This window comes from Lipophrys pholis, assembly GCF_963383615.2.
Source record: "Lipophrys pholis genome assembly, chromosome: 14".
In the NCBI taxonomy this organism is placed as follows: domain Eukaryota; kingdom Metazoa; phylum Chordata; class Actinopteri; order Blenniiformes; family Blenniidae; genus Lipophrys; species Lipophrys pholis.
In genome coordinates, this window is record NC_137633.1 from 7,413,957 (window position 1) to 7,440,061 (window position 26,105).

Below are 26,105 nucleotides of genomic sequence, written 5' to 3' on the forward strand. Positions count from 1 at the left end.
TATCTTCTGCTGGTAAAAGGTTTTGATCTAAATCAGGGCTGTGCAGCCTGTGGCTCTAGAACCACATGTTAGTTCCTGCATTGACTTTCTGAAGCTTCCTGGAAATTAGAACAATTTCCGTTCTGTTAATTTTTATTTTTTTTATTTTTGCAGAACTGGCTTATTTAAAAAAAAAAAAAACCTCCAGGCTAAAATGTTTGAAAAGGCTACAACCTGCTAAAATTGGTAAAAACCAGAGATAAAAAGAAGCCAAAATGTTTGTAACGGTCAAGATTTGAGCAAAAACAGGTGAAACGGTTAAAATGGCTCAAACAACCAAACTTGCTGAATCAGTTAAAGTCGGCTAAAAATGGCTCCAAAGGTTTAAGACTGCAAAAATGTCATAATGGAAGCAAGTTTCAGTCCCTGTGCTTTGCTCTTTCGGGCCTTTCTTCTTCTTCTTTAGCTCGCATCTGTGAATCACAAAAAGACCAAACGTCTCAGCGGTTTTCCAAACGTGTTGCTGCCTTCAGGTTCGAGATGAGCTCAGAGTCGCCATGAATTTGCTGAATGTCTCACTTTGAATGTCTCACGTTCTTGTGGATTCCATGGGTTGTCGCACCTTGTTTTGATTTCCATTTTACACATCTTAACCTTTTTGGAATTAGGATTGTGGCACTGAACTTCCTTTAGCGGCAAGTTGAGGAAGAAACCCTGAGACGGAGTTACATTTATTTTCTTATTTGTTCTCTCTCTTCCTCCTCTTGTCTGACTTTCCTATCGTGAGGTAAATCAAATCAAAACATTTACATGAGTGTTGGACAATTTAAAATACCACAACAATATATATATATATATTTTTTTTTTCCATCCAGGTGTCCTGTATTATAACCATTCATGAGAATTATGTGTTTCTTTGTATTCAATACAAATATTTGGACTCCTTCCTGTTCTGTGTGGCGGACTTTGGATCAGGAAGAGACGCTGAGGCGGTGTTACGAATGTCCAGGTGACCCAGCAGATCAATGGCTGTTATGACAAACCATTGAAATCTGAAGCTGAGAATCATCACTGAACATGAAACCCTCTGGACTGGACCGTCAAACGTCCCCCGCTGGTTTACCCACACGTGTACTCGCCGGTGTGTGAATATGTGGACATACGACGGACTTGTTTCTGTTGCGGGGGTTCGGGAGAGGGGTCAACCTTCAATGCCTATACTTTTAGTTGTTTTTGTTTACTCTCGAGAGGCCGAGGTGCCTTCATTTCCGCTTTTCGTTCGTTTCTTTGAAATTGAGTGACGCTATCTACACGCGTCAAACAGCACAGCTGGAAGGGACAAAGGCCGTGTGAAAAAATGTGTGGAAGCAAAATTTTGGTTTATTATGGTGGTTTCATGGAAAAAAAAAAAATAAATGTAAAGTTGATGTGAGAGAAAAAAACACACTCAAGAAAGTGGTGTGGTAAATGATTGCAGTCAAGAGTTAAAAAGGGCGCTGGACAAGCAGGTGGAATTAAAAATGAATGAAGTGAAAGCTGATAAGAGGGGGAAGAAAAACTAGAAGAACAGGCTACAGACAGGATTAGATACACAGAACCAATCAGACTTCTAAAAGGATGGAAACATACGGCTCACAGCCTGACATGAGAGGCACGGGTTACCATAAAACAATATAAAACATCATCAGGACCATAAACACACCATGAAGAGACCAGGATATTAAATACAGGAAGACACCTCATAAATATTCAGCAGATAAAACAGCTCCAGGGGTGTGACTGAAAAAAAATCTCATGTTTTAGCTGTTTTGAGTTTAACTCAAGATAAGTTGGATTTTTATTGATAAAATCCCTTATTCAGAATTTAAAGGTAAGATTCTGAGAGTTGGCGAGAAGCAAAGAGAAAAGCTTTCTGCCCAGTTTCAGATGGGATCGGCTCCAGAAGGATGAAAAGCTTAAGTTCCCGTCTACGTGGGAGTGGTGAGATCTGAACCGCAGTGATGTCGGTCTGGTATTTACCAGTCAAATATTGCAGCCGCTTCCCTCCTGTTCCATGATCTAGTACTTCCTCCTGCGTTTTTAAATTTTTTTTAGAAATGTTTCTCTTCTATGTCAATGTGTTGACTTTAGAGACTCACAAAACAAAATCCCTCATGAACAAAAGTTGTTTTTTTTTTATGCAAAGTAAAAGAATAAAAGTATTTCCAGTGACCACTGCACACGGCAATTTCCGATTCTAATCCTTCAGTTGTGATTTGGTTAGCAAATTCTGACTTTTACCCACTGATGACATCAGCACAAACGCAATCTCAGATGCTCAGCAGTGGATCAGGTGGAAACTTCTTCTAAACCTGCACGTCGAGGCCACGATTTCTAATTTGCAACTTGTGATTAATGTTTATGTGGCATCATGAGGGTTAAAGCAACATGGATTTAATAACGACGGGAAAGAAGGCTGACGTTACCAGATTAGAGACCTTTCCTAAACAGATCATTTCCTCCGATATGAGACTTACAACTTGCTTTTTGCATGAATATAGGAGGTAGTCATCTCCAGGGTGTGCTGATAAAAAACAAAACATGGGTTCAAGAGGAAATGATGTTTGGGAGATTAAGTTGCTCAGTGTGCCACAGACAGACAGTTGAATCCAGCATTCAAGTCTAAGGCTCTGTATAGTGTTTATAACCATGATCCAGCCTTTAGTTTTGCATTTTGATTCGACAAAAGAGCATTAAAAAATTTATTTTCAACCCTTCCTAGATTTTTTTAATTTGCTTCATCCATTCTATCTTATTAAGTTCACAGCCTGATGCTGCCAACATGCTTCAATCGATGCACAGCGTGAAGATGAATTCACCGCAGGTTTGTTGGTTTTTTAAAGTAATATTTGGTGATTGTGCAAACTCAAGCAGATTCATGTCCAAGAAAAACTAATTAATCCACACATTGTAGTACCAAGTCATATAAGCTTTATTAAAATCCATCGAATCACAAATGTTTTACTCTCCACATGATGTACCGAGAGTAACTGACATTGCTTTCAGATTAGCAGCGTGGATTTCTTTCTTACAGAAACAGCTTTTAAGCCATGTCTTCTTCAGCCTCCTCCTCAAACTCGCCCTCTTCCTCGGCTGTGGCCTCCTGGTACTGCTGGTACTCGGACACCAGGTCATTCATGTTGCTCTCGGCCTCCGTGAACTCCATCTCATCCATGCCTTCACCCGTGTACCTGCAGCAATGAAGGTAAGAAGGTGAATCACAGATTTAATAAAATGCCTGCAGATCAGAATGCATCAGTGTAAATTCATCAACTGACCAGTGGAGGAAAGCCTTGCGGCGGAACATGGCGGTGAACTGCTCCGAAATGCGTTTGAACAGCTCCTGGATGGCGGTGCTGTTGCCGATAAACGTTGCAGCCATCTTCAGGCCGCGCGGAGGGATGTCGCACACGGCCGTCTTGACGTTGTTGGGGATCCACTCCACGAAGTAGCTGCTGTTCTTGTTCTGCACATTCAGCATCTGCTCGTCCACCTCCTTCATGGACATGCGGCCTCTGAAGATGGCGGCCACTGTCAGGTAGCGGCCATGGCGGGGGTCACAGGCCGCCATCATGTTCTTTGTGTCGAACATCTGCTGGGTGAGCTCGGGGACGGTCAGCGCCCGGTACTGCTGGCTGCCACGGCTGGTCAGCGGAGCGAAGCCCGGCATGAAGAAGTGCAGCCTGGGAAATGGCACCATGTTGACGGCCAGCTTCCTCAGGTCGGCGTTGAGCTGGCCGGGGAACCGCAGGCAGGTGGTCACCCCGCTCATGGTGGCCGACACCAAGTGGTTGAGGTCTCCGTAAGTGGGCGTGGTCAGCTTCAGCGTGCGGAAGCAGATGTCGTACAGAGCCTCGTTATCGATGCAGTAGGTCTCATCCGTGTTCTCCACCAGCTGGTGGACGGAGAGGGTGGCGTTGTACGGCTCCACCACCGTGTCCGACACCTGCAGGCAGCAGAGAGGGAACAAAGGGAGAAGGGTTAGAGCAGGCGGACAGCCAAACTCTCACAATTACAGGGACGCGCCCGAACCTTGGGGGACGGCACTACGCTGAACGTGTTCATGATGCGGTCTGGATACTCCTCCCGGATCTTGCTGATGAGCAGCGTTCCCATGCCGGAGCCCGTACCTCCTCCCAGGGAGTGTGTGAGCTGGAAGCCCTGCAGGCAGTCGCAGCTTTCTGCTTCTTTTCTCACCACATCAAGGACAGAGTCCACCAGCTCAGCACCCTCTGTGTAGTGGCCTTTGGCCCAGTTGTTTCCTGCACCGCTCTGGCCTGAACAAGACAAAACTCAGTGAGAGGCGCCGACATTAAATACAGCCACTGAACAACAGTTCATGAATTGTTTTCTTAGACTTTAAAGTTCGGGTATATTCATAATTGGACCATTTTTATTTAAAACAGCTCAACTTTTCTAACTTTACATTAAATATTTTTCACAAATGACCTTTGTGGGTGCAATGTATTCAATGGTTTTGGTCACAGCCCTATAGGAGTTTAAATTAAAGATTCCAACATAAAACTGCTCACCAAAGACAAAGTTATCAGGTCTGAACACCTGACCGTAGGGACCGGACCTCACTGAGTCCATTGTGCCTGGTTCCAAGTCCACCAGAACTGCACGGGGGACATACTTGCCACCTGGTGAAGACAACATGCCACACATAGTTCAATTATTTCATGAAACAAAGCATTGCTTTCCCTCCACTCTCTCTGGCAACAAATATGCAAGAATATATGTTAATTTCCAGATGGGCAAATAATGTCAACCAATGTTTTCCCAACTCTAATATTATGTTTTGGACAATTCTACATTGGGAATTTGCATATATTCATCTCCTCATTGTGGAGAAATCAGAAAATAAGCATATGGCTGTGGATTAAGTTAAAAAGCAACTCTGATGTATCAGGAGTGGAGTCAAAGAGTCAGCTTGTTCTCTGGCCGGTTTGTTGTGTCCTGGAGACCGTGACGACAGTAACCAGGAAGCGCACTACAAGAAAAGCCCATTTAGCTGCTTATACTTGGACACAATGGAGCCCCCTGCCGGATGTCCCCAGAACTGGCTGCAGGCGTCCTGGCTAGTTTTGAATTACCTGACACACACACACACACACACACACACACACACACACACACACACACACACACACACACACACACACACACACACACACAGGTACCTGTGGCCTCGTTGTAGTAGACGTTGATTCGCTCCAGCTGCAGGTCGCTGTCCCCGTGGTAGGTCCCGGAGGGGTCGATGCCATGCTCGTCGCTGATCACCTCCCAGAACTGCACACAGGAGAAGAGATTAAAACCTGTCGGGACTCACCTCCGCCGGTCTAACTGTGCGGCGGGCATTAGATTCCTGAGCTATCCCTTAATAAACACAAACCGACGCCTTCACAAGACGATACTCAAATTTAAACTGTCCTGACCTTTGCTCCGATTTGGTTGCCACACTGGCCGGCCTGCAGATGAACGATTTCCCTCATTTTTTTTCCTTCGTCGAAATTCCACAAAACTTCCAAACAGCGACTGCAAAGTGAAAAGTTATACCCGCCACAGAGCTCCAGCAACGGACTAACCTGAGAAGGCGGGCACGCTGTCAAATGTAGCCAGTGCTTGAAGCTGATTGGAGGAAACGAATGTCGGTCAAAGGTGGATACGCACTTGATTGGTCATGTAAACTTCAGCTCGACTTTTGATTGGACAGTGTTGTGGAAGGCTGGGTTACCATGGCAATGTGTATTCGACGTGACAACACAAGCGCGTCTCTGGGGGATCAGCCTGTTGCAAGGTGATTCAAACTAAACAACAATGGGAGATTCATTTCACTTCTAGTAAAGCTGTAGCGAACAACAAGAAGAATAATGCTATTCTTCATTTAAATCTACACATTTCAGGAATAGTTCATTATTTTATTATTATACTACCTGTGTTTTGTTCTGTCTTGTATTGGTTTTGATGTTTTTTTTAACTTTTTTGAGGTGATCTTGAGTGTTATGAAATGCGCTTGAATATCAAATGTATTATTATTATTATTAATTATTATTATTTTTGTTTTTATTTTTTTAATAAAAAATCAGTCCATATAGCTGTTTTTATAGTACAAAGAAAACCTTTACATTTAAATCATTTCCACTATTGTTTGTAAATATCAAACCAACAGAACTGCACCTCTCATGGAGTAATTTAATCACGCCATACCAAGGTTTTGTGGTCATTTTTTTTTTTTTTTTTTGAACAATGTCTTTTTATTTTCAAATACAACCAATAAACAATATAATCACAGAACTTTTACATGAATTTCTCAATAACCCCACCCCACCCCACCCACCCACAGTTACTGGACCATCTGCAAGCTTACTAAGCACATTTGTAAACATATTGACAACAAAAAGGAAAATTAAAAATAACAGGTACATAGTCACTTGGGTTATGTTTCAATATTGGCAGCTGCCATGTTTTCCACAAAAGAGATAAATGGCTGCCAGGTAATATAGAATTTTCTGGTGGACCCCCTAATGGTATATCTAATTTTTTCTAAATGAATATGGCGCATGACTTCCCTTATCCATTGGCCATATGTAGGAGGCCGGGCATCCTTCCATTTAAATAGAATAAGTCTCCTGGCGAGCAGGGTGCAAAAGGCCTTGTGGTCATTTTAAGCACGAGCCTAATATTTGGCGTATAATTTAATAAGGGTTTTTTTTCTCTTTTAAATCCTTCACACACTTATAGAAAGATATTTCTTCAGGTTTATCATTAAGACTTTGCCTTACCATTATTACAACCAAACTTCTGCCCACACTATTGCTCATATTCATTGACGTGGATAATATCTATAAACAGGAAGGGTGTATATTTCAAATTACTTTTAAATCGCAATAGACATTTTTTTGGTCATTGAATATGGAAAGCAACATTGAATATGTCCAACTGTAAGTACCATCAAAATTTGCCTGTGTGTGCTTCCTGTTGCTGATAACAAAGCTCAGGCTTCATCAACTTGACAGTCGAGTCAGCATTGCCCACATGGAGCTGAGATCTGGTGGCCCACAGTGGCTATAACACCAGGAAACGCCAGACTTTCACTTCAGGAGTGACATCAAGACCCATAGGTCAGTCATCCTCAACAACATACAGGGCAAAGACCTCTTCCATCGGAGCTGTTCACTCTGCCATCAAGGTGTATTAGACGCACCCTGACAAGTCCTGAAAACAGCTTCACCAGACAAGCTTTGGTATTAAACCCTGGGGACAACACAGCTACCGACATCTTAACATGACAAGCCTAAATAAAATAATTAAAAGCAAGCAACTTTCCTAAGTCACTTGTTTTTTAGTACGGACTCTACTACGAGGCACTGACACAACAAAGAAATATTCAACCATGTAATATTGTTCTATGCATGACACTGGATATAATGGCAAACGGTTTCCAACATGCTTCTACTAATATGTGTGTATTGTTCTTGCAAGAAGCTCTGTGAGACCGTGTCAATATCCTCAGTGAGCAGTAGTACAGATTAATCTTGTGTATGGATGTAACTGGGGTTTTTGTAAGCAAAGGAAACACTCAAGTGACACAGTTCTTATCAATTCAGTGGGTAAGATAAAACAGAAGATGTTGCGCAACACTTTACTTGAACATATACAAAGACGATAACTTTTATTCCTCAACACATGGTGACAATTAGATCTTTGATTCATTTTCAGTGAAAAACAACTAAGGCAATTTTAGGGAGTGTTGAATCTGGATTTGTGCACCTGAAGTTTTACTAAAAAGATCAAGAGAGTCGACATTATGAGTAATGAAGGTGCTGACGTAATTCTGGCATGTGGCAAGATAACAGTGGAAGCGCCTGTGGGAGTACAACAAAAACACATAGACACACGTCATTTTCTTTGGGATGAGAGCCATGTTTAATTTTGTTTGTCAATACATTCCCACAGTAGGAAGTCCAAAGTAGATTTTTGTTTTGTTCACTTTTTTTCTTCAAATTTATGTCCAGCCATTGACATCCTAGAAAGCAGTGACAAAATCATTTCAGCGGAAAAAACAACTATTTTTGGTGGATAAAGCCAAGACATGAAAGTGGCAACTGGATTCAGAGCTTGTACCACACATCATTAATATATTTAATACTGTATATAAATTAATTGACTATGTATAAAAATATAATCCCTCTATTGCTGAGGCTGGCCAGTGCTACTGTGTTCCTGAGGCTCTTTTTCCATGCAATATGACAACATTGAGGTTGTTTCCAGCATCTCCACAAATGAGTAAACTTTTATTTTTCCCCCCCAAAGACCCCAAAGCAGCAGACCAAGATTAACCCCTGATATGGCCATGAATATTCTCACAGTCCAGGAACATGTATGTGAGGTTAATTGGTGACCTGAAATTCAATGTGTGACTTTTGTGAGATTGTGCCATGACTTCACCTACATTTAGCTGGGATTGGCGCCACCCAGTGGCCCAAAGTGGATAAAGGAGTATAGAATTTGAATCGATATGGTTCATGATGCAAAACCCATATCGTTGTTTAATATATGAACAAGTGATGAATCTGTTGTCAGTTTTACAATAGGACTGAGGACAGGGCACCCAGGACAGTTGCCCAGTGTCAACACAATGTTAACAACAAGAGACAAACAAGCATGAATTAAGACTTTAGAAAGTGACAATAGGGCAGTGGAACTATAGTATACCGTTATCGGTTCTTCAGAATTACTTTAACGTAATAAATATCTTTGGCACAGAGGACGTAAGGCAGCAAATTTAAACATTTAAGACAATCTGAACAAAACAAGACTGAACATTTTTTTTATAGTTTGTGCACATGTTTAGAATTCTCAAATGTTAATGAGCACATTTTGTTGATTCTAAACAAAAATAAATTCTGAGCTGATCAATTGTGGCATTTCTGGTTCCAACGCATCTGCACTGTTTTGCCCAATTGTTTCAGTTATGGCCACCTCGTTGTGTGTCATTTCTTCTGCCGATAGTTATGATGGCATGTTTGATCCGTGATGTCTGGCTTAAACTGCTGTATATAAGAGAAAGTGTCTAAACGTACTCCTGTTCTTCCACCTCCTCTTCTTCTTCTTCTTCATACTCCTCGTTGATAGTGGCGTCCTGGTACTGCTGGTACTCTGACACCAGGTCATTCATGTTGCTCTCGGCCTCCGTGAACTCCATCTCATCCATCCCCTCGCCCAAATACCTGCAGAAGAGAAGGTCAAACAGTAAATCACAAAGTGATACATCAGTATCACCGGGAGAGAAACAGGCTAAAAGTAACTGACCAGTGGAGGAAAGCCTTGCGGCGGAACATGGCGGTGAACTGCTCCGAAATACGCTTGAACAGCTCCTGGATTGCGGTGCTGTTCCCAACGAAGGTGGAAGACATCTTCAGGCCGCGCGGAGGGATGTCGCACACGGCCGTCTTGACGTTGTTGGGGATCCACTCCACGAAGTAGCTGCTGTTCTTGTTCTGCACATTCAGTATCTGCTCGTCCACCTCCTTCATGGACATGCGGCCTCTGAAGATGGCGGCCACTGTCAGGTAGCGGCCATGGCGGGGGTCACAGGCCGCCATCATGTTCTTAGCGTCGAACATCTGCTGGGTGAGCTCGGGGACAGTCAGCGCCTTGTACTGCTGGCTGCCCCGGCTGGTCAGCGGAGCGAAGCCTGGCATGAAGAAGTGCAGCCTGGGAAATGGCACCATGTTGACGGCCAGCTTCCTCAGGTCGGCGTTGAGCTGGCCGGGGAACCGCAGGCAGGTGGTCACCCCGCTCATGGTGGACGACACCAAGTGGTTGAGGTCTCCGTAAGTGGGCGTGGTCAGCTTCAGCGTGCGGAAGCAGATGTCGTACAGAGCCTCGTTATCGATGCAGTAGGTCTCATCCGTGTTCTCCACCAGCTGGTGGACGGAGAGGGTGGCGTTGTACGGCTCCACCACCGTATCCGACACCTGCAGGCAGGAGAGAGGGAACAAAGGGAGAAGGGTTAGAGCAGGCGGACAGCCAAACTCTCACAATTACAGGGACGCGCCCGAACCTTGGGGGACGGCACTACGCTGAACGTGTTCATGATGCGGTCTGGATACTCCTCCCGGATCTTGCTGATGAGCAGCGTTCCCATGCCGGAGCCCGTACCTCCTCCCAGGGAGTGTGTGAGCTGGAAGCCCTGCAGGCAGTCGCAGCTTTCTGCTTCTTTTCTCACCACATCAAGGACAGAGTCCACCAGCTCAGCACCCTCTGTGTAGTGGCCTTTGGCCCAGTTGTTTCCTGCACCGCTCTGGCCTGAACAAGACAAACAAATTGTTATGAGTAGTGCATGTACTCAGAATAAACCATTTCTAAAAAAAATTAAAAATCCTTGTGCAATAATTTCAGCTTTTTTCCCCTCAATCCCATTTTTTTTTTTTTATGTTAATTTCAAATTTCCAAACTGCTTACCAAAGACAAAATTATCAGGTCTGAACATTTGACCATAGGGACCAGACCTCACTGAGTCCATTGTGCCTGGTTCCAAGTCCACCAGAACTGCACGGGGGACATACTTGCCACCTGGCGAAGACAACATGGCACACAAACAAATTAAACATATTTATCTGATACAATCTATGTCAAATATGCTGCTTGCTTTTGCCAAGTTTGATTACATAATGACAGTCTGAGTGGAAATGAACACAAACACTAGTTTCAGCCCAGGGGTCGGCAACTGCTGAAACGGTCAAAATCATCTAAAACATGCTGAAAAAGAAAGCTGAAACCTCGGAAATTGGGTACAAGAAGAGCTGAAATGTTTATCATCCCAAATTGTAATTGAAACTTCTTAGATGCAACATAACACAGCGTATGATCAGAGCTGTGTTCACCTCATTTTAATGGTTCAACATGTTTTTTGGCTGCAGGTAAATTTAATTAGGTGGAAAGTGACAAAGACGGCTCTCTTCTGGTTATAAAAGGTTGCAGAATCCTGTTCTGGCCACTAAAACGAAGTCTTCTATTACTGTTCTTTGTTCAATTGCCTGCCTTTAAATGTAAAAATAAATAAATAAAATGAATCAAATGTTAAATTGTGTTCACCAAACTCTGAACCATAATTTCCGCCCAACAGTCCATCACAGAAGATTTAGTTTATCATCATGAAAAGTTGTAAAGTACGGTGTTTTGCTTGCGCCAACTGCAGGCACATCAAGCAGGTGCGGCAACAAGGTGCGGCAGGCCTCAAATACCTCGGATTTACCGCCTGAATGTTGGGTCATGTTCTTGAAAGCCGCTCCTGTTTGATAACCTCTGCACTACGCAAACTTTGGACGAGGAAGTGACACGCCTTATCATGCGTGGAGTGGCGCACAGGGACTCGAACCTGAGGCCTCGTTGTAGTAGACGTTGATCCGCTCCAGCTGCAGGTCACTGTCTCCGTGGTAATCCCCGGTGGAGTCGATGCCATGTTCATCACTGATCACCTCCCAGAACTGGAGAAATAAAGTGTCTGCATTAAAGTGCTGGACTGTTTTGCCAGTCCCAGTCTGAAATACCACAGTCACGCCTTCTGATCATTACATTTCATCCGCTCCTCTCACCTTAGCTCCGATTTGGTTGCCACACTGGCCGGCCTGAAGATGAACGATCTCCCTCATTTTTAAGGAAATGACAAACTTGGTGCGGACAAGTAGTAAAAGTTGTTCTCGGACTGTGAAGCTTCTGTCTGATGAGCTCACTTGAGGCAGACAGCGCCGCCCCCTGGAAAGACGGGCTCTCATCCGATTGGACAGAGCGCACGTCAGTCAAAGTCATCCCATCATTTAATTGGTTTAAACCATTCTGACGTTTGATTGGACAGCGAGCTGTCTCCAATGCCTTGAAAGGAGCGCCTTTTACACAGATTTTAAACTGGAAAGACAAGAATTCCACAGTCAAATGTCAAAGAGGCGTGCAGCACATTTGGCTCCAACGGAAGTTTATTCACAAGCAGTCAATTAATCAAACATACTTATCCTCATGTCAGAACAGTCCTTAATTCCAATCAGGGCTGCAAATAGTGGGTTTTCTTTTTTATTATATGAAGTATTGTCATATAACCCCCTTTCCCACCTGTACATGTCACAAATGCATTGTGCAAGAAAACAAAACACCTGAAACAACAAAAAGCCGCAAATCAAATAGACTGGGATTTTAAAACTTGTATTCAGATGTTATTCCCTTTGTCAACAATGTGTCAGCTACTGATTTATTTGAGATTGTATCTTTATTTTCTTTGGTAGGCTTTAAGTGTCAAGATGTTAAGTAGACTTTGAGTCACTGTTACAAATAAGCTTGTTTATATAAGTATTTTTCAACTGGTATGTGTTGATTTGCACATGTTATTAGGGTCTTTTTTTACCTCCATTGCTAGAAACGCTCATCAAAACTGACATTGAGAAAGAACAAAAAAAAAAAAAAGACTGGGAATGTTTTTAAAAGTGAAAAGAAAAGTGCAGACAAAACATTTTTCTAATGATGACATCAATTGAATCAAAAATCGACAGCTTGTTGGCTAAAAGAACAGGATTGGTTGACACCAGTCATGAAATTGCAAAAATAAGTCAACTTTTACTGTGCCTATACTTTCATTGAAATATCAAGGTTTCAAGTCTGGATGCAGGCTGAGAGCAGGAGTGGGTGGAGAGATGGGGAGACTATACAGGGTCCTGTTGTCTGTTGCCAAACCTGAGTTTTCAAATATCCATGCAGCCAAACCCAAGTAAGATAAGTTGTTATCATACTTTTGTTCTGTCTGTTTCCTGATGGCTTATTATTCATATTTTTCAAAAGGTGTAAATCCATCCCAGTGTGTGGGACGGATTAGGCAGATTCTGACATATTGTCTATCTCAGTACTTTCAGTTGCTTTCCAGTCAATCATGTGCAGGATGTTCACCTGAGCGACAAGTTAAACCTGATTCCTGTACAAGTCGTCATTTGACATGTTAAGAATGTGAACTAACTTTCAAAAGATGTTTGAAGAAGCTTGATTAAATTCAACCCAGTTAAGTTCTTCCACACTTGATAAAATGATGCATTGTGGTTTGAAAAGCACAGCTGAGTGTATAGATTGCAAATGTGAAGCAAGTGAAAAATCATCTCTGCCGCTTCCAAACAGCTCTTATTTGCCGAAGACTGGACAAATCCAACAGTGAACATGACAGCATGTCAGGCTCTTAGGCCTAATGACAATGTGCCACTGCCATTACGTTATAATGCATCCATACTGTTGCAACTTCTCAAACTTTATAACCAAACTTGAACATATTAGGTCAAAAATAGTTTTTAATAAACCCACAACAAGAGAGCAAGAATAATTCAATTCTAAGGGGCGCAACAATAGACAGATCAATAGTTTTCTAAGTAAGTAAAAGTTATTATACTTGGTCAATATAAACATTCATATAAAAAGATTAATACCGATAATAGAAATAAGGGGTCAAACCTAATCCCAAATAGATTTATGGTTTTGTCTAAAAGAAAGAGATTTCCATATAGAAACATATTTGATATCATTGTGATATGTATTGCTTTACGATTGAAGGATTTCTGCTGGAGGAATCTTATTAGATATTTATCACCAAAAATTCTATAATCAAGATTAAGTGGTTCCACAGGTGTCTTGCTGGAGGGTGTTGAAGAAAGGTTTTCTGCAGATTTCTTTCATATATTATGGTCTTGCCTGAAATAAATCTAGGAGGTAAACAAATTTATATCAGGAGCCTTGTGTTTAGCCGGGGATTGATCTTTTGTCTCACTGTACCTTTGAAAAACCTTGTGAAGGCTTTTATAAAAGAGATGCATAACCTCTTGAAGATAATAATGACTGCAAGTAAAAAAGCAATAACCAAATGCTGGATACAGCAGGATGCCCCCACCCTGACGCTGCTTAAACACATTATAAACTTGACTCTCAAGATGGAGTTTCTGACTGTTACAATGCGACTTCAAAATGAGAAAGGAGAGGAATACTGGGGGAATGGAATTACCACAAATACTCTTAATAACTGTGTATTTTAGACTTTGAGTCATCCACTGTAATCTGTGCATTATTCTGCTTGATGGTACCAGTACTATTTTAAAATCCATGGCCCTCAGCTGTTCTGTGTTCATGTGTAATATTGGAAAAGATTATTTGAAATAAAGAAAGACTGTAATTTTCTGTTTAACGACGAAATCGAAAAAAAAAAAACTGTTTTAATAACACATTTCAATATAATTGGCTTAAATTAAATCGAATTGAGCCTACTTGAGTAGGAAATGACGCAGCGGCGGCGCTGTGACGTCATTGTCAAGCGACTGTTTATGCGACCCCATCATGGCGCTGTTTCCAGCCTTTGCAGAAGTGGAGATTAACAGAGCTGAAGATTCATCCATAGGTGAACCCGCCTCACAATCCACGATGTTCTGCCGACACTTGTATCTAACTCTGCTGTCAGTGCGTGGTAAACAAACGTTCTTATTAGAAGCTCCGACGTCTGACTGTCGTTGAAGCGGAAAGACAGAGCGACATGTTCTTGTTAAATAACAGTTTACCACGGTCCTTTTCTTAAAGACAGAATATCGTGTTTTAGTCCGCAAAGTTCATGTTGAGTGTCGTGGTGTAAACTACTTCTTTGCAAATAGTCGCCTGTGTGTTCTTTAATAGCTAACGTTTAGGGTCGACTAATGAGGGTACAGGCGCAAAAGATGATCTGTTTCACAGTCATTGTACCTAAAGGGAGTTTTTTTTTTTTTTTTTTACCGTTCCCCGTTATTCTCAGTCAATTTTTGTATGATTTGCAGTTATATCTAATACTGCAGCTCAATCAGAGACATTGTCATCTAAAGCCACGGTGTTTACAAATTTACCGGAATAACTAAGACACTTTGATTAAGTTCCCATCAACTAAGCAACAACATTGGTGCTTTCACCTAATATTCTGTTTACCGTTTTATGATCTGAAGGTGGCAGATGTCAGGATGCTGGGATTCTCATAAGTCGTGACCTGGGTGGACAGAGCTGAAAATGACCAGTGTAGAAGGATTGTATTTAAGAAAGTGTATTAAAGTTGGAGATACCAGACATGAGGAGACGAAGCAGACCGCAGAGACGATTTATGAATGTAGTTGAAGAAGATATAGATATTGAAGCAGTGAATAAGGTGAAAAGGTGTATCTGCACAAAATGTTTGAAATGTGACATGCCTGAAATAAATGAATGATTAAAAAAAAAAAAAGGAGGCAGATTATCTGCTGTGGAGACCCCTTGAAGAGTGCAGCTTAAAAACTATTAGGAATAGTGGCGTTTAGCTCATCTGTACTGTGGGTGTAGTCTCTCGTCTTACTATTGACAACGGTGCACACATTATTTTCAGTGTTTAATTTGCATGCCAACACAGCACAGTAGAAAATGCATTCTGAAGGTTTTTGCCACTTGAATGGAAACAAAATCCTGCATTTCTATGTCTAATACCAGCAGACAGAATGAGGAAGTGCTCTAAAACCTCCTGGTCCATGCTGAGCTGATGGAGTTATACTCTTCTGAAGAATACACTTATATTGATCCTCATAATGTGAAAACTGAAGAAATGCTTTGTCTGTGTGCTCTCCTTTCAGAATTAGACTGGTTGAATAACAAGAGTTTTCAAAGTGCGGATGCTGTGTCCCTTCACAGTCGATTTTTGGGGAATTCCAATGAGACGGTGACCAAGAGGCAAGAAAGGTCTTTCATTTGCTGTTTTCTTCTATTTACTGTTGGTCTTATTATCATTATTCAATCATCCAATGTGTGATTTATCAAAGAGCCAAATTTAAATGCTTGAAATATCAGAACATCGGGTGGTAAAAAGAAAACACAATTTTTTTTCCCACTCATTTTCAGGGCATCATGGCCATGCAATTTTTGTCACCACTGATTGCTTTAGAACTACCTCTTCTCATAATTCAGTCATTCATAGATCACAGAAATAATCTTCTAACATGTAGGAAAATATCTGGATAAAATCTCAGAATAACATCTGCACATATATATATATAAAAAAAGTGCTTTTAGATAACAGAAGAAACTAAAATTGGACCAGCAGCAGTCTTAAAAAACAAACGAGGAGAATAAAGATGATAATATTAATAACAACAAACAAGTTAAGACCTAAATAAAATACATGGAAATAAGTTAGAGGAGCAGACTCAGTCAGTATGAAGCTGATACGAGCCATTTTTAACTTGCACCACGTAATTTAACAAGCAATGCCTTAAGGACCATCTCCTAAACTTCACAGTGAATCCCCCTGTTAGTGTTTAGAAATCACTTCATTGAAGCACAATGGTTGATGTGTGTTCTTCGTGTCTCTTAATATGACCTTGTCATTTTTATTGCTGGCAGAGATGTGAGTTCACCAGAGGGGGCGAAGAGTGAGGAAGATGGAGAGGACTATGTGTCACACAGAAAGAAGAAAAAGAAACATGAAAAGAAGAAGAAAAAGAAGAAGAAACACAAGAAGAAGAGCGGGAGGTATTCGGACAGCAGTGGATCCGACTCAGACACCATCTACCCCAGCGACCTGAAAAAGAAAGAAGAGCCTGAAAGGTAGTTTTTTTTTTATGTTACACACATCAGCACTACCTTGATTTTAGCCTCTGTTTTTACGGTGGTGTGTGTTCATCTATACAGGCAGAAGGTTGCTTCACTAGCAACTTGTTTCTGTTGGTTGGATGATTTCCAGTCATCCACAGAGCAGCCGTTCTGCGTCGACCGCAAACCTGACGCCGCAAACTGGACTTATAAGTCTCTGTACAGAGGAGATGTTACCAGGTAAGATGCACATTTGATTACAGTCTAGCTCAGTGACTATTCAACTTAATCATATTCGTAACTTCTCAGAACAGAAATATCAGATCTGATTTGTCTGTGTGTGTGTCTGTGTGTGTGTCTGTGTCCCACACAGGTATAAGAGAAAAGGTAGATCATGCTTGGGTCTGGACTCTCGTACTCAGGGAGTCAGCTGGGAGGAGTCGGAGAAGAATAAGAAACAGAAAGGCGGGGACAGCAAGCATACTGCAGACAGATACTTTTCCAAAATCAGCCAACAGCTGCTGAGGTGTGAGCCTCCGATTCAAGTAACAGCAGCAAGTCTTGATGACAGTGATGCCGTCAGCCCCACCTCCTTCCTCCCTCTCAGTGACATTGATGCAAGCAACAAAGGACTTACAGGTACATAATTTACATAAATGTTTTTTTTGAGTATGACAGTTTTGTATTTTATTTTTATTGTTTATAAATTTAAACTGAAACTGGAGTTTCTTCATGAGAGCAACAGTACGCTTAAAGTAAAGGCATTCAAACATAAATACAAGAGGAAACAAAATTGTATTAAAATTTAAGCCAGATTTATTGAGTTTCTAAAAAAAATTATATTTCTTAACAATCCATACAAGCCACAATTACACAGAGTAAGAAGAAGCTTCAATTGATTCTGTTGTGTGTCTTGTGTTGTAAGGTGACATGGATTTAATACAAACACATTGTATCACAGGGATGGATTGTTCATAGTACTGCCCGTGACAAGGGTGTTCAATTATTTGTTTTTTAATTTTTTTTAAATGTGCATCATGGAAAAACAAGGACAGCTGTGGAGGGCCGAGATTTACGTGATCTTAACGTTATCTCTTCATTTGTATTCCTATAAAAATCTACAATCCTTGAATGCAGCTGACAGAGGGCAGTCGTCAACTGTAAATCCTCTTGGGGTGTACGACTCTTCCACCGCCCTTTGGCTCCAGGGCAAAGGGCAGCAAGAGCAGCAGAAGCCGGAGACGCAGACGGACACTGAGAGCGCCTCATTTCTGCCGGGGAGGACTGAGGAGTTCAACAGGAGGCTCAGAGAGCAGCCGACCGACACACAGCTGTGGCTCCAGTTCATAAGATACCAGGTACATTCCGCTCCCTACTTTATTGTTACGCGCACACATACTGCTTCATGACGCTTCACGATTGTGTGGTTTGTATTCTTTTCCACCACACAACAAGCGAGTTTTGTAGTGTTTCGCTCAAGAAAACAACCCAGAGAAGTTGTGAGTTTGACAAAGCTCAATTCCCTGCTGCCACAATATAACTTGTGGAACAAATGGCCCGTGTTATAATATAGTCGTGAATAACATATAATCAATTTTTTCCTCGTAGGGAATATAAAAAATAAAAATCAAATATGCAAGAATTACTCTTGTATCGCAAAATTAGTAGTTTGACTGGGTTCTTCTTCCACCATCTTCATTGTCTTCTGTCCACCCGCAGGACGAGCTAAGCGCAGCAGTGTTTGGGGGTGAAGAGGGGCAACAGGGCAGTGAATCGGCTGAACACCGGAAGGCCTCCTACAAAGCGGTCCTGGAGAAAAAGCTCAGCATTGCGGATCGTGCCATCGCCACAAACCCCACCTGCGTAGCTCTGCAACTGGAGAGGCTCAGGATCTGCCAAGAGCTGTTGGAGCCTGCAGTCCTGGCTAAAGAATGGAAGAAACTGGTAAGTTCACAGTATTTGTACTCGTAACTGCTCCATGATTGGCCCCTTTGGTTCCCTCTATCCCTAAACGTCCAGTTGCGCTCATTAAACCGACGTGTTTTTTCGTAACTTCCAGGTGTTCCTCCACCCGAACAGCGCCCCCCTATGGAAGGAGTATCTTCTCTTCACACAGAGCTACTTCAGTAACTTTACTGTGTCCAAGGTGAACTCTGCATATGGGAAGTGTCTGAGCACGCTGAGTGCAGTGAGAGACGGCAGCATGGTCTCTCATCCAGCTCTGCCCGGAACTGAGGAGGATATGTTGGGTAAATGAAATCTTCATTCTGCTCGCTTTCTGTCAGGACTGGCCAGTGTTTAGTCTCTCTAGACAGACACTCCTGCAATTCCAAGATGATGTGTATTAGCCAGTTGTTGTGATTCAGATGACTCAGAGACTAGTGTTTATTTGACACTGGGTGATTATTTTTGTTTTGTTTTTTTGTACAGATATCTTTACCCAGCAGTGTCATTTCCTGCGTCAGGCTGGTCACGCAGAGAAGGCCATTTCCCTGTTTCATGCCATGATTGAATTTACATTCTACAAGCCTGACAGTGTACAAAAAATGTCCACCAAGCAGCAGGTACGCACACTCACACACATGTAAAGTTCCTTTGTTTTATGATAAAATGACATTGAATTTAACTGATTTACTGCTGACTGAATCTGAAACCTCAAAAGTGTCCAAAATGGTGTGTTTTCCATGTAATGGAACAGTAACCAATCCATGACTATTCCATAGTCAGCTGGGATTGGCTCCAGTGCCCAGAGACTCTTAAGTTAGATAAAGCAGTAGTAAACATAAATGGAAAGATGGAATTGCTTTTATTTTCTTCATTGCTTATCAATTTTGATAATTTTTTGTTTCAGGTTGACTTCTTTGAGCCGTTTTGGGACAGCGGGGAGGCGAGAGTTGGGGAGCTGGGGGCCAGAGGCTGGAAAGCCTGGATGCACCAACAGGAGCGTGGAGGCTGGCTGCAGCCGAATGAAGGTAAAACACACGCGTGCACACATAAGCAGGGTAAAATCAGTTATTAGTTCAACTGCAGTTGACGAGATGTGCATTGGTTTTTGGACGGAAATGACAGCGTGGTTTTTGTCTTTGCATCTCCACAGAGGAGGACGAAGAGGAGGAGGAGGAGGATGAGGAGGAGGTGAAGGACAGGAGCCTGCCCAGAGGGGCTGTGTGGCTGGACGTGGAGTCGTCTCGTGAAGCTGCTCAGTGGTTGCCCTGGAGGCCGGACAAGGCTAAAGGCCAATCAGAAGAAGACTGTGAGGACCCTGACAGACAGGTCCATATGCAGCTGTCAGTTATTAGTGCCGTTGTTCTGTGATGGCACCACTTTGTTTGACCTCCTCACCTCTGTCCCCCCCCCATCTTTAGGTGCTATTTGATGACATCGGTCCATCCTTGATTTGTCTGTCTTCGCCGGAACTCCAGCTCCGTTTTCTTCTCCACTTTTTGTCTTTCCTGGGTCTGCCAGTGGACCCTGTGGTCTTTGCTGCCCCCTGTCAGCCTGGCATGATCATAGAGAACCTGTCCTTCCTCACTCAAGGTAAAATTATCAATGTCAGAGAGAATAATCGCATACGGGGGCCATTCTGTAAGACATTTAACACCAAGTCTGGTTCTGTGTTGCCTCGTAGGTAATGAGCTCCGACACCCTCTGACTTCGTACGACGTACCCGACCTTGGGGTTAACTCTGTAGGTCACACAGTAACCCTCCAAGGAACGCGGAAGTGGATGGGGCTTGGAAAGCAAGGGGAAAAGTTTGTCACCGATATATTCGGTATGGTCCAACCTGTGCTTCCTCCCCTGCATCAATCGTATCTGACACTCAGCTGGATCCAGTACGAGAAGCTGAAGGTATGCATTGTTTTACCCGACAGTTTTTTAAAACTGAAATTGCATGAGAATCCATTTAGATTGATGCATTTTCTTTATTGTGTGTGCTTATTAGGTACTGCGATGTTTGCGCAGCGGCAACAAAAAGCGTCTTCGCATTCAGGGCAAGAGCAGCAAGCGTGTCGCCAAGCGTCTGCTCAAAGAACCAGACAACCGTTCCTCTCTGGTGTTGTGGCGGGAGTACGCCCACCTGGAGTGGATGCTGGGCAACCTGGACGAGGCCCGCAAAGTCTTCTCCACAGCCACAGCAATGGGGGGAAGCAGAGGGCTGAGCAGCCCCACGCTGTGTGAGCTGTGCCTCCTGTGGGCCCAGCTGGAGGTGGAGGAAGCAGCAGCTGAGCAAGGGGGCCGACTGGCGGACGTGACCACGTCCCCGGCCGTGTGCGTACTGTCCAGGCTGACTGAAGGAACCGCCTCCTCCTCCTTTCCGCCATCGCAGGCTCTCACCACAGTTTCCATCCTAAAAGCAAGAAAGTCCTATGAACAGGCCCTGACTGCCAGCTTGACCGCCCTGGAACAAAATCTGCAAAATCCACGATCCAGTAAAAAAGGTCCAAATTCCAAACAAACTCTGTCTTTCTATCAGTGAGATAAATGTGCCACACGTGGCTCACAAAGAAACTACCTTCTCATTTAAGCCCGTTTCCTACAAAATCTGCATACTCTGCATAATTTTTTATAAACTGAAGCATTCCTTGTTTCCCTTTACGTCATAGGCACGTAACGATCTATGTAAAACCTATCAATAATGTCATAATTTAAACCATTTTAAATATCATAGAGCCAATAATGTAAGAACTTTTCAATAGTAAGGATAATAACTGCAGCCAAAATCTTAATAATTCATCAATAAGACTGTATTTCTTGGAAAGAAATGCAGGTTTGTGTGTCTAAAATAGGTATAGTGGATTGTGCAGCCATGATATTCATTCATTCAGGATACAGACACTACAACATTATGTTATGGTTGTCAAAATCTTTCACGTTTTCATTACAATATCAGCAAGTTATTGGCTTTGTTACAATCAAAATGGCCAAAATCATCATATTACTGTGAAAAGCTGATCCCCTAAATAATTGGCCTTGGTGCCTGCCAAAGCTCAGTGAGAGACTGGAGCTTGAAGTTATGGGCTGAGAAAATGTCTGCAGTTCCAAACTAGTGAAAATGTATTAATAACAAATTAAATATTTAAATATTTCCTCAGAGGACAAAAAATATAGTATCAGAGGACAATTCTAGCATTTTATGGCCTACAAGCTCTCCATATAGTTTGGGTACCTTTTGACACTAACTTGAATATGTTCCTCATTTCTTGTTGTTTCTCATCCTCTCACCACCAGGCCAGGAGGACCTCCATGGGGAGAAGCTGAGGATGAGAGGTTTAGTGGGCTGCTATGCTCTGTTCCAGTACCTCACAGTGAGCATCCACGCAGCCAACGCCGTCTACAGCCAGGCCAGGGACCGGTTGGAGGAACTCTACCGCACGGTGACACCTGACAAGCAGCCCAAGAGTAAGACGGACGCAAACCATGCCAGCAGTGGATCCAGCCACGCCGCAGCGCCACGGCTCTCCGTCAGCAGGCTGGCCTGGGAGTGCGAGGCCCTGGCAGTGCAGCAGGCGGCGCTGCTGAGGCACCACAGCAGCATCAGTGTGTTTCCACTGGCGACCCTGAGACACACGCTGACCTCTGCCCTGTCAGCATGGCCCTGCAGCGCCCCTCTCTGGAGCATATATCTACAGGTAGACAACCGTTTGTTCATGAAGTACCACACAAGGTTGCAGGAGCCAATCTTTTTGCTCTTCTACTGAAAATGACCCCCGTGCCACCTGTTCCAGGTGGAGAACCGTTACCATAGTGCTGGCCGCGCACGTAGGTTTTTCCTGTCCGTAACCAGGGAGGCCAGCAGCGTGGTGCCACGCCTCTTTGCCATTGTTGCTGAACAACAGAGGAAGCAGCTGGTGGATGCGGCCCAGAGGTAAGTTCACAGGCGACGAGGACGAATAGGGAGTCTATACCCATAATGGCAAAATCTTTATAATCTTGCCCGGGACTATTCAGCCTGATGAACCCAGAAGATCTGTTGAAATTGACGGAAGATATTAAGAAAGATCACATTTTTGTGTTTGTGGTCTTCATAGATCCTGTTGCCATGATGATCCCTTGTCCATCCTGCCAGAAAACGGCCTCAGCAACCGCATTCGTGGTCTGTTTGAAAGTTCCACAGCAACAGAGATGGGGGCTCACTGTCCTCTCCTCTGGAGGATGTACATCCACTTCCTGGTGAGACAGCAAATACATGACTATTATTTCTTATCCCTGACCAGCAATGCCCTTAGAAAACTCGACGTTGTCCAGCCATCTCCATCAGCCAGCCACAGTTTTATATGCTGTAAAATAATCAGCAGATTATGAAGGAACAACATCATCTCAAAGATGTCTATGGCAAACAATAACCCAGTGATACCCTGATTTGTAATACTAGTGTACACCACAAGATGGTGTCATGAGTTTGTTTTTAATGGAGAAAAACAGTTAAAAGGAACCTTTTTTTCTTTCTTTTTTTTTTTTTTTTTTTTACATAAAGTGTTTAACAATCATTAAAAGAACGTGACCAGTGAGCTCTTTAACCTAGTTACTTCCTCCTCTATCTATTCACCAGACTGAGAATATGATTTCAAGGGGAATTAAAAAAAAAAAAAAAGGATTTCTGACTTTACCTGAACAATTGAAAATGGATATTCAGGGCTCTAACTTGACGGCACAAGCTGCGCAGCAGTGTGCCATCGTATTGGTATTCAGGGTGTGTCATGTCACTTCCAATTTCTTAGTGGAACTCCACACAACCATTTTACAGATGAAGTCATCTCCCTGCTCACTGGATCATATTCGTACTGTTTAGTTTTTCCTTTGTTGTTTTTTCAAAGGTCATAGGCAGCTTGCTTGAGGATTGATGAAGGACGGTTAACTCTTCTTTGGAAGTAAACACTTTAAGTAATTAAAAACCGCTATGGTTGTTCCCCACCTGGAGAAAAAAGCAATCTTGATATTTCAATCATTCATTTTATATAGACCAATAGCAAACTTGCCTTTTGGGTAAAGTATTTAAAAAAAAATTTAAATAACAAGTTTTTGGGTGTTATATTTCTATTGCCTGTTTCTTTTATTGTCTTTTATATGGCTTTTCATAAGTTACTTTTGCTTTTATATCACCTTCTCTCTTAATCTTGACATGTTTCATTGATTTGATTATTGCCTTTATGCTATTTTTTTTTACCTTTTTATTATTTTGTCCTGTTTTTAATGTCTTATTTTCTGACTATACTTATTTGTTTTCTTATTTTATGTAAAGCACTTTGGGCTGCACTATGTGTTTGAAGGGTGCAAAACAAAATAAAGTTATTATTGCCATTACATCGTTCATGACACTATTATCTGTAAAAAAAAAAAAAAAAAAAAGGAAATCATAAATCAGATCAGTAAAATGGAAATATACCAATTTGTTGATGTGATGCTTGCAAAGTTGGCATGAAGTCACATCCATTTACAATCGTGGCTAGAAAAAGACTCAACAGTTATGCCAAAATATGAATGAAAATGGGTTTTCCCATAATTTTGTAGTGTTTTACACTAAATGAACAGAAAATCCTCCACGGACGGTTTTGTACCGCGCGTTGGTGTCCATTAATGTGAGCAGCTGGGTTCGCAGCAGGAGGGACTGTTATGCCTGCTTACCAAAGAGGCATTCAAGGACAGCTCTAAGCACCGGCCGTTATTTCTCGGTTTCCAGTACACCGCGAGTGCAGTCAAGCAGAACAAAAGCTTCAGTGCCCGGACAAATATGCTATAGGTTATGGGAGTCTCTAAAGAAGACGAGGCATTCCTCAATAAACTGCCTGAATTGGAACAAGTTTATGACACAAAATGTGTGGCTGCTCTAAAATGCTCGAGGTCAGACACAGAATATTTACACGTTTACCCTACCCTAAGTCAAATATTGACAACTAACTTGTAGCATCCATGACTCTTGCCACATGATGCACCACGCCGGCTCCCATTGCACTTATTTTATTCCTGAAATAAATCTTGGGTACACAATATGTGTGCTGATGGCGATGGGAAAAGCCTGTGATGTCTTGCAATGTAGTTGATATTATTTTGTGTGTCATTTGTTTTTTCTTTTCACAAATATTTACTCTAGACTTAGAATTAAATAGAAAAGCACACATTTGGTAGCAGCAGCTTATCTAGACTAATCCTCCCCATCGCCACTTTAGATATTCAAATATTGATCGTCATCAGTGAAGTCTTGCGTACATGTTTTGTGGACGTAATGTGTGCGTACTGTGTGTGAATTTGTAGGTGTCCGAGGGAAAGGTGCATCAAGCAAAAGGCATTTTCTACAAGGCCTTACAGAACATACCCTGGACAAAGGTGAGACATGAAAGTCCTTCTCCTTACAACAGATAGTACCCGTCTTCCTCGTCACTTTAAAGCTGTAACGCTCTTTTTCTGTCTTTGTCTGCATGTTATTGTCGATTTGCCTTTATGCAAATGTGCACGTGGACTGTGCGCCATCAAGGGTTTGTACATGGACGCAGTGCAGCTGTTCCCCGAGCATTTGCAGGAGTTTGTCGACCTGATGACAGAGAAAGAGCTCCGGCTGAGGCTGCCTTTGGAAGAGCTGGATATACTTCTTGAAGACTGAACAAACAAACACACACACCTCATTCAAGAACTTTCTTCCCTGGCAACATGCCAACCCACACACTGGCAGACTTGATGGCGAGAACAGGACTCTCAAAACTCAGCCACAGTGAAAGGCTGCAGTATTGAATAGTTGCAGTTCTTTATTTGTAATGTTCAGAAATACAAAAAAGATTTAATACTGTTAAAGCTGTATTTTAGTACCTGGAATTATCAATAAATGAAAAATTAACTTGTGTTGTGTGGTGGTTTGTTGGGGTGATTTTACAGTGGGATAATGGTTTACTGTGAAAAATCGATGTTATAAAAAACAAAAAAATTTAGATTAAAATGTGACATACATTTAAATTTACACTGTCTTAAAATCTCAATGAATTTCCACTGCTAATGGTGATTAAATTGATGGTAATCAGGAAGCATCTCCTGTAATGTTTACTACTCAGAATATAAAATTTTAATAAAAAAAGGTCTTTCATAATGTAACAAATTATAGCATGGAGTTTAGTCCATGCCCTGCTCCAGAATTTGTCAGAATTGGTTATTTTTTTTAATTTGTCAAAATAAAATTATATTTTTTTTAAACTTGAGTTCTATTTTATATATTTCCTAATTTATTTGCATCTTCGGGGTCTCCATACAGGTTGTTTAGCAGCACACCTGTTAACCACCTGTAAGTATCCGCCTGCCTCCTCTCAGCAATCGGTATCAGTGGACATGTTGTCCACAGCACTGAGGAGACGCTCCCCTGCAACCACTGCCGCGCCGTGGTTTGACGCATTGCAGATCCGCCCGAGCCAATCAGCGGCCTCCATACAACGTCCGGCATATTGCGGCTCTGAACTGTGCAATCACAATCGGCCTACCAAACCCAAACCCGCAATTTCCAAAGAGCTGTC

At 42.4% G+C, this 26,105-nt stretch overlaps 3 protein-coding genes across 3 annotated transcripts; 1 reads left to right on the plus strand and 2 right to left on the minus strand.

The window, feature by feature from the left end:
- Nucleotides 1-2,928: 2,928 nt before the first annotated feature.
- On the minus strand, nt 2,929-5,597 carry LOC308119537 (tubulin beta-4B chain-like). Its single transcript, XM_080479590.1, has 6 exons — nt 5,457-5,597; nt 5,202-5,310; nt 4,551-4,661; nt 4,051-4,295; nt 3,297-3,964; nt 2,929-3,209 (listed from the first exon to the last, which is right to left on the minus strand). The coding sequence occupies exons 1-6, from the start codon at nt 5,511-5,513 to the stop codon at nt 3,062-3,064; spliced, it is 1,338 nt and encodes a 445-aa protein (XP_080335716.1). The 5' UTR covers nt 5,514-5,597; the 3' UTR covers nt 2,929-3,061.
- Nucleotides 5,598-7,653: 2,056 nt separating this feature from the next.
- On the minus strand, nt 7,654-11,779 carry LOC308119536 (tubulin beta-4B chain-like). The gene is made up of 6 exons (XM_080479589.1): nt 11,622-11,779; nt 11,405-11,513; nt 10,489-10,599; nt 10,088-10,332; nt 9,334-10,001; nt 7,654-9,251 (listed from the first exon to the last, which is right to left on the minus strand). The coding sequence occupies exons 1-6, from the start codon at nt 11,676-11,678 to the stop codon at nt 9,095-9,097; spliced, it is 1,347 nt and encodes a 448-aa protein (XP_080335715.1). The 5' UTR covers nt 11,679-11,779; the 3' UTR covers nt 7,654-9,094.
- A 2,575-nt stretch (nt 11,780-14,354) lies between these two features.
- On the plus strand, nt 14,355-25,514 carry nrde2 (NRDE-2, necessary for RNA interference, domain containing). Its single transcript, XM_080479577.1, has 19 exons — nt 14,355-14,440; nt 15,660-15,765; nt 16,426-16,629; nt 16,714-16,854; nt 16,988-17,253; nt 17,752-17,972; nt 18,334-18,558; nt 18,674-18,863; nt 19,045-19,178; nt 19,466-19,586; nt 19,712-19,887; nt 19,980-20,151; nt 20,243-20,463; nt 20,558-21,053; nt 21,844-22,244; nt 22,341-22,480; nt 22,644-22,785; nt 24,865-24,936; nt 25,085-25,514. The coding sequence occupies exons 1-19, from the start codon at nt 14,380-14,382 to the stop codon at nt 25,208-25,210; spliced, it is 3,615 nt and encodes a 1,204-aa protein (XP_080335703.1). The 5' UTR covers nt 14,355-14,379; the 3' UTR covers nt 25,211-25,514.
- Nucleotides 25,515-26,105: the final 591 nt, after the last annotated feature.